General features: G+C 45.1%; 1 protein-coding gene across 1 annotated transcript in view; it reads left to right on the top strand.

The window, feature by feature from the left end:
- Positions 1 to 14309, top strand: part of Slc25a12 (solute carrier family 25 member 12) — a gene marked incomplete at its 3' end in the record, with an annotated part of 195305 nt that overhangs the window by 76905 nt on the left and 104091 nt on the right. The window contains 4 exon segments of the mRNA NM_001399269.2: positions 177 to 229; positions 469 to 549; positions 9564 to 9704; positions 11853 to 11991. Coding sequence (NP_001386198.1) covers positions 177 to 229; positions 469 to 549; positions 9564 to 9704; positions 11853 to 11991 — 414 coding nt within the window.

Genomic DNA, 14309 nt, shown 5'->3' with positions numbered 1-14309 from the left:
CACACACACACACACACACACACACACACACAGAGTTTTTAGGATAATCCCCACCCCACCCCATCTAGATGAAAACCTTGAGATACTTGGGTAACTTAGAGGAAAGCAGTCCTTGTTAGGCTTGTGCATTCACTCATAGACGTCTGTTTTGCAAATGATTCTCTTCTTCCATACAGGTCTGATCCCACAGCTGATAGGAGTTGCACCAGAAAAAGCCATTAAGCTAACAGTAAGTTTCTTTGTCACTGAATTGATGTCATTTACATAGAATATTGTCCTGAAGCCAAGATAAGACCAATGCTGGTGAGATAGGAGCACTATATGGTGCTTGTAAAAATGTTCACATATATGTAGACAATTGGTAAAATTTTATCTTTATCATGAGACAAGTATTTTTGATAATTTGGAGATGACCAGCAGAGGAAATGCCAGGAAATTCTGATGAGCTGATCTTGTCTTCCTAATTAGGTTAATGATTTTGTCCGGGACAAATTTACCAGAAGAGATGGCTCCATCCCACTGCCTGCAGAAATTCTTGCTGGAGGTTGCGTATGTATCAATCCTGAGTGTTTCTTGTAGCAAAATTATTCCTCTAATCTCTCTGCAAAGTAGGTATAAAATATGAGTAACATTTCCCTTTACATTTTTTATTACATTTTTCATGTCTTGTGTGTGTGTGTGTGTGTGTGTGTGTGTGTGTGTGTGTGTGTGTGTTGCATACTATGATATGGTGGCCAGAGAGTTGGTTCTTTCCTTCCATCCTGTGTGTCCAGGGAATTGAATTTAGGGCAGTAGGCACCTTTACCCACTGAGCCATCTCACTGGTCCAACATCTCCCTTTAACTCAAAGGATTGCCTTTAAGGAAGTTTTAAACTGAGTGTGTGGTATATATGGACAACCTTGGTGTCATCTTCAAGAAAACTGTCCACCTTCATTGAGACAGAATCACAAACTGTCCACCTTCATTGAGACAGAGTCACTCATCCCCTTGAAGCTCAGCAATCAAGCTTGACTGGCCGAGAGTAGACTGTGGGGATCTTCTGCGCTCCACCTCCACCAACACTGGCACTCCCAAGACAGGCACCGCATGCAGCATGTGGCTTGTGGGAACCGAGGCCAGGTCCTAGGGTTTGCCTTGCTAACTGATCCTCCTCCCCAGTGTGTAATCTGATTTTGAGATTATTTCTTTGAAGCTCCTGAAGCTCTTATGGTCTAGACTCTCTCTCTCTCTCTCTCTCTCTCTCTCTCTCTCTGTGTGTGTGTGTGTGTGTGTGTAATTTTAAAAAATGTTCTACTTTACTTGTATACATTTAAGTGCACTGTGTGTATATGTGCCCTTGGTGGCCAGAAGGGGGCGTCAGATCCCCTAGAACTGGAGTTATAGATGTTTGTGAGCGACCATGTGGGTGCTGGGAACTGAACCCGAGTCCTTTACGAGAGAAACAAGTGCTCTTAGCAGCTGAGCCAGGTCTCTAGCCCCCTTCTAGACTTTTTAAATTCTTAAGCTTGTTTAAGCATCAAAGGAAATGTAATAGCAGGTGTAGTTCCTGTCCATTTCTCTTCTCTGGAACTTTAAGTGTGAGGGGGGCTGGTTAGTTGGGCCCTTCAGTTTTATGCATAGCAAGCGTGTGCCCTTGTATTTCATTAAGCGTTCTAATGGTGCTGCAAAGGGGCAACAAGAGACTATAAGTATATTGTAGCTAGTGGCAAAAATTCCAGAGCCACTAAAATTGTGATTTTGTAGAGCTTGGCGTTTTCTGTTTTTAAGGTGTAAAGTAAGCATTACATTGGAATTAGACTGGCTGACGCATCTAAGTTTGCAGCTCAGCAAATGTTACGAGCGGTGTCAGCTTCACAGTTGATAAAGTAGTTTGCTTGAGGCTTTCGTAGTCCATTTTGGTCCTGAAAATGTTAATGATTTCTGGTTAAGTTAGCTGGAGGTCCTGGCAAAAAAAAGCCTTCTCACTTGCTTGTGGAGCCTGAGATGACGAGGTCAATGACCTTAGAAGTTTTAATTCAGAGAAGATGTCCCTGGGGTCAGGGGGAGCAATTGCTCCAGGCTTCTTTGTGATGAGACTTGTCAGCTGGACCCTTGCGTTGCCTTGTGTGTGGGGTGAGGCCGAGCTTGCATGTTTGCGTGCACGCCATGGGTGTGCTGATGGGTGTGTGTGCTTTCTCGCGAAGGAGACTTATTTGGCTCAATTTATTTCTTATGAATGATCAGTGATAGGCAAAAAATAAAGCCCCAGCTTGCACTCCCCTCTTACATTGTAATTAGAAGCTATAATTGTTTCTCTTCTTTGTAAATGATAAATGTATTGGTGGTTTTAGTTTCCATTTGGTTAGGAAGCTCCCTAACTCATGTTGACCACAGTATTTGCATACCTGTAATCTCCTGAAAGCTAAGCTGCTTTTGTGATGGGGTCGGGGGAGGGTAATGCATGCCTATAATTCTCAGAGTAGGGGCGCTAACCCAGGAGAATCAGAATATCGGGGTCATCTTTGGCTACATATGGGTTCCGAGGCTAGCCTGGGCTAAATGAGGCCCTATCTGGGAAAAGAAAAAGAAACAAGAAGGTTGTAAATTTTCTTTTCCAAAACAGCTAATTATTTCTGTGCTGTGTAGAGGATTAGACATGTGATTACTATGTTCCTCCTAGGTGTAGACTCTTGTTTATAGGCAAAGTCTAAGATGCCCTGAGGTGTTTGGCTGACACTGAATTTATCTCTTAATCATGATTTATTTCTGGATACTTAATGACTGATTTTTGATTGGCCGATAGCAGGAGAAATAGTGACATTGAACTCTGGGAAAGAAAATGTGCTGAGCATATATATATAATTTTTTTTATTTCTTTTTTTTTAAATTTGAGACAGGGTCTTACTATGTAGCCCAGGCTGGCCTTAAACTCACGATGCTTCTTTAGTCTCCTGGGTACAGGGATTACAGGCTTATCTCATTTATAAGTCTTGATTTGTTTCCCCTGCTGATGAGCCATCGTACCACAGGGTAGATGATTGTTAAAGCATAGCTTAGCACTTCTCTCAAAAGCCAGAAAACTAAACCAGAAAATAGAGTCTTAGATGAATGGCCAAGCCTCTGTGTATAGACTAGCAGGCACGGTGGGGCAGAGATGTTCTCTTTCTTGAGGGAAGCCAATCAACAGTGTGGAGGGCAGTTTCACCCTGACCTGGTTCTGAGTCCACACCCCTATGGGTACTGAGCAGACAAATGTATAGTGTCCCTCGGGCATTGAGCTGAGCTCTGCCCCAGCTGCCCAGTGTTAAAGCTGTACCTAGGTTAGTCAGGAAGGCTCTAACTGAGCTGGAAGCACCTCCCAAAGGGATTAGTGAGGGCCGGGTCCAAGTTTCTTGTAGCTGGGAGGGAATGCTGTTGCCCTGAGAATGGGGTGAGATTCCATATCTGCAGGCCTGGGTTCTGCTCTCCTGCTGTTCTTTGTTTTTGTTTTGAGATGGGGTTTCACCACATAGCTCTGGCTTGCCTGGAACTCTCTATTTAGACCAGGCTGCCCTCCAACTCCTAAAGACCCACCTGCCCATCCCTTCTGAGTGCTGGGATTAAAGGTGTGAGTCACCATGCCTCCATTGCCTTTTTCTGTTTTAATCAGTGTGTGTGTGTGTGTGTGTGTGTGTGTGTGTGTGTGTGTGTGTGTTATGCAAGGCTTCCAAGACTCAACTGAAGCATGAACTCATCGTAAGCTGCCTTCTTGGCACTATGATCAGTTTAACTTAAGGATTGAGGTGTGTATATTTGATATGCATGCGTGCACACTGGTCACTGTGCTGGTCAGCGTGCTGGTGGAGAGCAGAGGACAATTTGCCAGTCAGTTCTCACCTTCCTCCATGTGGGCCTCAGGCTTATGGTCAGGTCACCAAGCAGCTCCTTTACTCACCGAGCCATCTTTCAGGCACACCACTGTCAGTTTTCAAACATGTGTGGTAAGGCTGAGGATGGTAGCTCACATCAATCCCAGGTTTCTGAAGGCAGAGACAGGAGGATGACTTCCAGTCCAAGGCCAGCCAGGGTTGCAGTGTGAGACCTTGTCTCACAAAACAAAAAAGCTACATGCAAATAACAACGATGACAACCAACCAAAACCAACCAACCAAACCAAAATAAAACCCCTATGTTCTGTGTCAATGAAGAGTGCTATACAGTGAGCATCCATGTGTCTACCGCCCAGCTAATTAACACACTGCATTAACATACTGTCTGTTCTTTATTTCATCTACTTACTTTCCTCTCAGCAAGTGCCCTCTGGATCTTTCCGCAGATGTCGTGGTTGATGTTGGAGATCAAACTCAGGCCCTTGTGCATACAGGTTGTGTGCTCTACCAGAGCTGTGCCCCTGTCCTGAAAGGATAGTAGCTTTACTGATACCAAAGTCACTCCCTAATGCTACATCCTATGTGTCTGACTCAGTAGCTCTTAGTATATTCACAGAGTACATGCAACCAGCATCAAAAATCAGTGTTAGCAAATCTCATCACTGTGCTCACCAGCACCAGCACACACACACACACACACACACACACACACACAGATACACACACACATATACACACACACATACACACACAGAGACACAAACAGATACACACACACAGAGATACACACACAGAGATACACACACATACACACACACAGATACACACACATACACACATATACATACACACATACACATATACACACACAGAGATACACACACAGACACACACACAGATACACACACACATACACACATATACATACACACATACACACACATACACATATACACACACAGAGATACACACACAGACACACACACACAGACACACACACAGACACACAGATACACACACACAGAGATACACACACACATACACACACACAGATACACATACACATACACACATATACATACACACATACACACATACACATATACACACACATATACACACACAGAGATACACACACAGACACACACAGACACACACAGACACACACACAGACACACACACACATATACACACACATACACACACAGACACACACAGACACACACACACAGAGATACACACACACACAGACACATACAGACACACACACAGAGATACACACACACACAGAGATACATACACATACAGATACATATACACATACACACACACATACACACAGACACACAGACACACACACACACACACACACACACACACAGAGATACTTGTTAGCTTTCACCCTTCTGTCTTCCCACCTCACCCCCATACTCTAGGTGGCCATTCGTTGATAAACTCCTCCATAGACACTACTTCGGAATATCTCCTGTAAATGCAACCACAGGGTATATAACCTCTGGGCTCTGCCTTCCTTCCCACGGCATGTTTCCAAGGTCACTGATACTGTAGCATGTTCCCATGGGATTTAGAAGTGTCTCTTTGACCAAGCCTCCCTTCTGGCATTTCCCTTTATGTTTAATAGCCATTGTGAATGGGGCCCGGCATGGTCAGGGTATGTGCCATTTTTTGGTTGGATCTCTTGTCTTTGTTATGTAATTTTTTTTTTTTTAAGTTCATCACCAATCTTACTGGTTTGTGCATTCATGCTGGGAAGTCAGAATACTTCCAGGAATCGGTTGTCTCCTGTACCATATGGGTCCTAGAGCCTGAACTGAGACCCTCAGGCTTGGTAGCAAGGCTGAGCCACCTCAGCATGCCCTGGTTTGCTGCTTTGTTTTGAAGGCCTGGCTCTGTGGCTGCCCAATTCTCTAGGTGAAGAAGTCTGTCTTCCTCCACAAGTGTACCTTGTATGTCTTTGAGAGCGGCGGAAGACGCTCGCCTCTTCCATGCTGCAAACCTACAAAGCCACTTCAATTTCGATAATCTTAAGTAAATTTGGACATAATTATAATGAAATATATAGCAAATATTATATGTTCATAAGCGATTTGGCATGTTTAAAGCCAAATCACAGTGCTTTTTTGATATAATGGTAACTGTTTTCTTGTTGGGCACTTGATTGTTTTCTGTGTGTAATTTCATTGCTATGAGAGGCTACAAACTACACGTTGGCACAAACACAGGTGTGTCTTCTTCACTGGGAAGTTACTGTTCTTGTGGAAATGTATGTATTAAATGATTATTTGCCGTGAACAGAGAGCTGTTTTGCTGTCCCATAAAGTCAGTCCTAGAATAAGAGAAACACGGATTTAAAGGCGGAGCCAATAGCACGGTTCTCATTGCACACACTAGGCTTCTCATCTGCCACAACTCTTAGAAAAGGACAGTGCACGTTCACGGTGTATGTTTCTTTCGGAGTGCTATAAACATCCAAAGTTTCATTACTGATATACATATATATATATATATATAATTTTTTATTTTTATTTATTTACATTTGAGACAGGGTCTCATTCTGTCACCTTGGTTATCCTGGAATTCACTCTTTAGACCAGGCTGGCCTTGAACTCATAGAGATCCTCCTGCTTCTGCCTCCCAAGTGCTGAGATTAAAAGTTTGAGTCACTATATCCAGCTTGTGTTATAAATTTGTATGTGTATGTGTGTGTGTGTATGTGTGTGTGTGTGTTTGTGTGTGTGTGTGTGTGTGTGTCTGTGTGTGTGTGTGTGTGTGTGTGTGTGTGTGTGTGTAGGATCACTGAACCTTGAGCTAGGCTGGTGACCAAGTCCCAGTGAACCTCCTGTCTCTGCCTGCCACAGCCTGGGGGTTCAACTATACCTAGCAAAGCCTGGCTTTTTAAATGGGTTCTGGGCACTTGAACCCACGCCTTTATGTTTGCAGAGCAAGCTTTCTTACCCACTGAGCCTCTGCAGCTCCATTTAAAGGTTTAGACAAATTAAATAGCAATCTCATCACTTCTAAAAAAAGTTACAGTGCCTCTAGATATAATTTGCCTATATGATTCTAGTTATAAAGTTTAGAAATGTAAAATGAATTTAAAAACATGAACAAACATTATTGAACTGATAGAAATTTTACTCCTTAAACTGCAAGGACCACATAGGGATGACCCAATAGATGTATGCTTGGCTACAATATCACTGTCACGGTTGACTTGCTCCCTTGCTGGGAGAGCCATGTTGACAGTTTGCATCTGTGTTGTGTTCCAGGGTGCTCACCTTCAATGCATATCACAATTAATGTGACTATCCATGGAACTGGTGTCATTGGCTCCTTTTCTTGATTATACTGTTTTAATGGTGCTTTAGAAGAAAGCATGTGGGGTTGGGGATTTAGCTCAGTGGTAGAGCGCTTGCCTAGGAAGCGCAAGGCCCTGGGTTCGGTCCCCAGCTCCGAAAAAAAAAGAACCAAAAAAAAAAAAAAAAAAAAAAAAAAAAAAAAAAAAAGAAGAAAGCATGTTACTTGTGCACTGAGAAATTTGGAAAACTGTCAGACGAGTGCAAAGTGTAGTCAGCCATTTCCAAGAGGATCAGATGAGAGGAAAGAATGCCAAGAGAAGGAAGCTGGGGCAGGCAGACCAGATGTGAGAACTCTCAAGCGTTTACAATACAAAATGGCAACCCAGTAGTGGGGGGTACATGCCTTTGATCCCAGCCAGCCAGATCTCAGTGAGTTCGAGGCCAGCCTGGAATACTAGTAGAGCCAGGACTAGACAGAGAAACACTAACCAACTGACCGACCAACCATCCAAACAAGCAAAACCCATGAAAGGACTTTGTTTATTTCAGCGTAATGTCCATATTTAACACTTACCTCCTAAAGGCTGGCACGCTGGTGGTGGTAAATCTGAAGGATTGTAATAAAAACGTGCAGTTCTTACCTTTTTATCTTAATCTGCTTTAGTTTAGAATATAAAGCATGTTTTCCCAAAGACAGTCTTTGCAACCATTGTTTAAAAAAGCGATTTCGAGGAAATAGTAAACTTTTCAGTCGGTTCGGTCTTTAATTCTAGCTACAGGAGTAATTACTTGGATTATCATTTTAACATAATTTTTCACCCAGCAATCCTTTTGAAAGTATTGTTTGCTTAGATTGAAACATTGAAATGCACCTGTCTGCCTGCAGAGCAGCAGATTATCAAAGAAAGGAACACGGGCAAATCAACATGTAAAATTGGGTCAGAATATCCTCATTGGGGGACCTGTGTGCCTGCTGGTGGTCTGTGCTGTGTCAAGACAAAAGGGGATTAGTTCCCTGGGGGATTCAAGTTCAGAGAAGGGAAGGAATCTAGGGCCAATGTAGCTTTCAAAGTCATGAAGGGTCAGGATTTGAACCAGAGGTGTTGAAGCACTAGTGCTATGTCCCCACAGTGTTGAGGAGCCGACTCACTGTCCTTTGGAAGGGGCTCTGGGAGGGTCATGGGTGTAGGCAGACGTGGAGGGGGGTGGGTGGAGGACCTCACTGCTGTTTGGAGACCTGTGGAACTGCTCTGCCCATCGGGGCGCACGCCTCTTATTTTACAGGAACTCGTGCTGCGGCTGTGAGAACTATATAATGATTATGATTATATGGATACCATTACAATTATGAATATTGTATGAAGACAGTTTTGATTATCTAATGTAAACAGCCACAGTTTAAGACAAAAAACGAACAAATGAGAGTTCTTCGCTTTGTAGAGATAATACGTGTTTTATTTATTTTTATGTACCTGTGATCACGCACACATGCTCATCTTTACGTTACAGACACCGAGAAAGGAGTTGTAGTTATTTTAAACACTCCCACCCCCGCCCCCACCAGTTGGCAGATCTCAGATGCAAATATACTCTGGTTATTTAAAATCAAACCTGTTACGCACTCACCATGTGCCATGATCTGAGGTCACTGCACTCGGGTGATTCAGGTGCCCAGCTCCGTCTCAGAGATGTTTTTTTCCCCTTTGTTTTCTCTTGAAATGATACTGAAGTTTCTCTCCCCAAACTCTTTCCTTTTGTGTGTGTGTTCCTGGTCCAGGCTCAGAGCTTTGTGTAAGCTCAAGTGCAATGTAAGAACCGGAGGAGATCCATCTCTGATGAGGGCCCCTCTGTGGGCTGTGTCTGCTTTTTCTGCATGTTGCTGGGCTGAATCAATGCTCTGCCAAATGTCCCCTCTTACCCAGAGCCCAGCCTGCACGTCTTCATTGACTTGTGTTTGCCAAATTGGGTTGATTTACTTTGCTGTTTTGAATATGCTTGAGGCTGTCCTTGAAGGTTAGTTCTGAGAATTGATCTTGATATTGCAAATAGAAATAAACCCAAGTTTGGCCACAGTGGCTCTCATCTGCAATCCTAGCACTCTGCAGGCTGAGGCAGGAGAGTTGCTGTGGAGTCTAGCGTAGCTTAGTCAATATAGTGCGCTCTAGGTGAGTTTGGGCTAGAGATCGAGTCTTCGTTTCAAATAGACACAAACCCAAACAGAGATTAACGTGAAGCATCTTTGGAACATCTCGCTAAGCCCGTCCTGCACCGAGTGCAATGTGTGCCTTTCCTTCCCCAGTGAAAAAAGAGACGTCTTCCATGCCTTTCCCTTCATTGACACCCCTGGACCAACTCTGATGTGGAAAGAACTTGTCTGTCTCCCTTGCTTGCAGGCTGGAGGCTCGCAGGTCATCTTTACCAATCCTCTGGAGATAGTGAAGATTCGCCTTCAGGTAGCCGGAGAGATCACCACAGGACCCAGAGTCAGTGCTCTGAATGTGCTTCAGGACTTGGGACTTTTTGGGCTGTACAAGGTGGGTCCATTTCTTTCTTTGGCCTCCTAACTGAATGGAGAAGATGTGACACACATTGCCCACATGTATACACACAGTACACTCACGACAGAGTGAAGATGCTGGATGACCCCACCCCCACCCCCAAACTGAGTACCTATGGGATAGAAAACCCAAATGAAATCGGGATCCTTGGGTAAAGGCAGCCAGATGGACACACTTGTGCTCCCCGGTAAAGGTAGTGGGAGAAACATGTTCCTGTTGTCATTTTTAGTTTTTATGGAGCTGTTGGCAAGACATCTGTTCCACAGTACCTCTGGCTTCACGTACCCGGCCTTTATTCTATGGGATCTTTGAGAAGTTTCTTTGGTACTCGTTGGATGGTTTTAGGACTCCAGAATGATCCTATGCCAATGTAGAATCTGAATGTTATTGTCCCAGAAGGGGCTTCTCTTGTTTTAATCATCATGACTACAGTGGGAAAAAAAGATAGTAGAATTTGGCAGAATTCGAGTCTTTAAGAAGTTAAGTGGGAGGGTTTGTCAATAATGAATTCCATTAAAAACCAACAACAGTTACTGTACTTTCACAGAACGCCAGTCAACAGATTCCTCCCCTGCCGGTACACTTACCGCCGCCATCATTACAGATCAGATGTAATGGAGCAGAAGCCAGTGTTTTTCTTTAACTCAGAGAGTATTTCTTTCTGTTCCTTTCCCTGGTAGAAGGGAAAATACGGAGGTTTCACCTCTATAGGGGACTGTGTTTCCACAGCATTGAATTTATTTATGGAGCCATAGCTACTGAAATGTGTAAATTTACCTCTGTAACTGCAAATTAGAAATTAGGACTGTCTAGATTAGAGCTGCAAGCCCCAGGGTGCTCTGGAGCCCGGCTGCCAGCCGAGTCTGTCTTTACAGAGCGCCTCCACTCTGCTCCTCCCGCCCACCCTCCTTGCCATCCATTGAGATTCCCCTGGAGAGCAGAATTTGTAAATATTGGTTCTGTCTGGATTATCCTGCAAGAGTCCTTGGATGTTTTTGTTGTTGTAATAGAAACAGAGCTATGGGAGCCCAGTGCTTGGGTGTCTGGTGAGGTAAAGCCTCAGGCCGGAGCTGGCAGGGGTCAGTCGATGGCAATGGTAAGGAACGTGTTCATGGCCCTCCCCACGGCTAGGACAGGCTGTCTTGAATGGGACATGCGTGGAATGAGCAGGGAACAAAACACGGATGTTTTCTCTGCCTTTCCAAGAACAGTTTCCTTTCTCTGTTGCCTCTGGCATTCTGCCTGGGACTCTGGAGGCTTTGAACTGATTGAGGTTGACTTGATAATTTGTTAGTTTTGGGGGGGTTTGGGAATCAAGCCATTCATACCGGAATCTGATCTAACACCTCTCCTGTTTACCTATCTACTCCGATCCCTGCTCAAGCTCCCCCACCCTCACTTCTAGCAAAGCTGAGCAGGTCAAGCCACCCAGGAAGTCTGAGAGTCCTTATGGATCCTAAATGTTGCCTGGCTTGACCTGCCTTGATGCACAGAAAGTTCCAGTTAGATATTGACAAGTTGCAGAGACCGGCAGCGAGCATCCTCTTGAGTTAATATTGTACTGCGCTTTAAAACACTTAAGAGGAGAGATCTCATGTGTGATTGCAACAGAAAACAAGTTAATTATTAAATAATTTATTTATCATTATTTTATGGGCATTAGCGTTTTACCTGCATGTCTGTCTGTGTGAGGGTGTCAAAACCCCTTGGAACTGCAGTTAACAAATAGTTGTAAGCCACCATGTGGGCGCTGGGAATTGAACCCAGGTCCTCTGAAAGAGTAGCCAGGGCTCTTAACCACTGAGCCATCTCTCCCGCCCCGCCAAGTTAAGTTTTAAAACCCTAAATATAACATTTCTAGAAATGCTAGAAAGTTCTTTGTTGTCAAAATGCTGCAGTCACCTGAGGTTAGCCTGGACGAGTGCCCAGTTTCCTTTAGAAAGCTTCCTGCCCTGCATGTCTGCTCTATCCCACTGCTCCCCACCCCAGTTTCCCCCCACATCACTTCTAATGCCGTTTGAAGGACACCTCAGCCTGTCACTGATGCCTGCCTGCTTCCCATCCGTTTGGTCATTCAAACCATATTTACACATTGTTGTACACTGTTTCCTCACCGTGTGACAGGGTGCCAAAGCGTGTTTCCTCCGAGACATTCCCTTCTCCGCGATCTATTTTCCCGTGTATGCTCACTGCAAACTCCTCCTGGCGGATGAGAACGGACACGTGGGAGGTATCAATCTCCTAACAGCCGGAGCCATGGCAGGTAACGCAGATCTTCTTAACCAAAAGGACCCCGTTAAGAAGCACAGAATCTCTGACTTGGAGCTTTATTTCTGGAAGTTATTGTTGGGATCTGACTTAGCTGGATATAACCGCCTTTCTCTCCTTTGTGGGGACGGGCTCTGATTCTGATGAGCGTTAATTACATTTGCATAATGTGGATAAACAACTTAATGCAGCTTAGCAACTTGGAGCCAAATTAGATCTGCCCATCTAAATTGGGCTTCCGTCATTAGAACGTTTCTTAGCCTCCTGGGCTCCTAAAACCTTGGGTGCAGCCAGCTAAGGTGAGGACGCTCTTTGCCAGATCAGTTGCTCTATTGAGCCAGTGCTGATGTGCAGTTGCTGCCTACCCATCAGCTTGCCTCGGGGGTGGAGTGTTCGTTCCCACTTTGGCTCAGAAGCCGAGCCTCACAAAACTCCCTCTTCTTGCTACCACAGCTCTCGCTAGACCAAAGCAGCACCCTGAAGCTGTCACCCTCTGCCCTCAACTCCTCTCAGCGTTCAGTTTGGTTAATGGTTGTTTAAGTGGCTTTCCCCCTCTGTAATAGGCTGCGTGCTTCTTGAGGGTAGAGGTTTCGTTATGTTTGTCCTGCCTTCCCTGTGTGGCCAACCTAAGAGTAGAGGCTCAAGACAAGGCAACACCAGATGAGGCCCAGAAGAGAGTCCACCACTCACAGCAGTGGTTGGGGGAAGGGATGTGTGTGTGTGTCCCTGTCCTTCCTTACTCCTGAGTTACCAGGAGTAAGAACTGACTTGGAGTAGCAGAGAGCAGCCAGGCATCCTTAGATGCAGGGAGAAATGACAGGGTTTCTCTGCCTTCCACACAGCCAGTAACGAATCTGCAGAGAACACAACAGAGTCAGGATTAGAACTAGGCTCTGGTCCCTGCTGGGGCCTTTTTAGATTTATTTACATGTAGGACATAGAGACAGGCAGAGATCTGTGAGTTGGAGGCCAGCCTGGTCTATATAGTGACTAGTCCTAGGATAGCCTGAGCTACATAGCGAGACCTTGCCTTACAACATGAAAAACAAAAAAGGGATTTATTTCCTTTTATCGTGCGTGTTTGCCTGCATATATGAATGTATACCACATGCATACCCGTTGCTGGGTGAGGCCAGAAGAAGGTATCAGACCCCCTGGAACTGGAGTTATAGATGGTTTCAAGTTGCCATGAGGGTGCTAGGAATCAAACCGGGGTCCTCTGAAAGAGCAGCCAGTATTCTTAACCACTGAACCATCTCTCCAGCCCCATTGCTTGGCTCTTAATTGCTGAGTTATCTTTTTCTAAGTATGGTGTGTTCAGTGTTTGGAGCCCTGGGCTCTGGGAATGTTGAGATAGATACGTTGTTCTTGCTTATGACAACAGAGGACAACTTACTTTTAAAAACAAACCGACAAACAAAAACAAGAAACCAGGTCTTTAAGCCCTTGTCTGGGGTCCAGCAAATGCCTTAGCCTCTGGCATTTGTGATCTTGGCTGGTGAATGGAAACAGTCGGTGATGCCCGTTTAACCTGCACCAGACACACACACACACACACACACACACACACACACACACACACACACACACACACACACACACACACACAAGCTCATCAGACTGTTATGAAGGGGATAAAGGCCAGGCACTTTCCACTGGGCAACAGAACCACATACACAGTTCCCAAGTTACACACGCTTCCTGCTTATCGACATTTGACGTATTTTCAGAAAGAGGCGAGTTTTTCTAATTATTACCAGTCAGGCCTCGCCAGCAGGTACTGAGAGCATTTGGAGGCCTGTCTCAGAAGGCAGGCAATTTACCTGCTCTCGTCTGAATAGGGTGCTGGGCTGAGCCAAGGGAAGTACTGGCATCGTTCTCTAACAGAGCTCCCTCAGAGCCACCAGCTCCATCTGCCCAGCGCTGAGACAGTGATATTTGGGCCAAATTGAATTCCTTCCCCCTGGGGAAGGCCACGCTGCTCTCTCAAGGTCTGTTTTGTTTTATGAACAAAACCTATGCTTGAGAAATTCATCTTCTTTGTCCTGCTGCTGCTACATCTCAGGTGACCCCGGGGAGCCACAGCATGAGGGTGTGTGTGTGTGTGTGTGTGTGTGTGTGTGTGTGTGTGTGTCTGGCTGATCTGCTCCCCTGCTGATCTTTAACTGGATGCCTGGCCTGCTTTCATTCAGGTTGTAATGCCTGTCTCTTGAGCAGGTTGGAAGGAGGGTTCAGCGCCTGCCTCTCCCTTAGCTCCTCAGACTGGCAAGTGCTTGATGCTTTTGACCCTCACCCCACAGTGTGGTTGGCAAG

This window comes from Rattus norvegicus, chromosome 3, assembly GCF_021556685.1.
Source record: "Rattus norvegicus strain SHRSP/BbbUtx chromosome 3, alternate assembly SHRSP_T2T, whole genome shotgun sequence".
Taxonomy (NCBI): Eukaryota; Metazoa; Chordata; class Mammalia; order Rodentia; family Muridae; genus Rattus; species Rattus norvegicus.
Note: the sequence above shows the minus strand (reverse complement) of the source record. Positions and strands in the feature narration are given on the sequence as shown.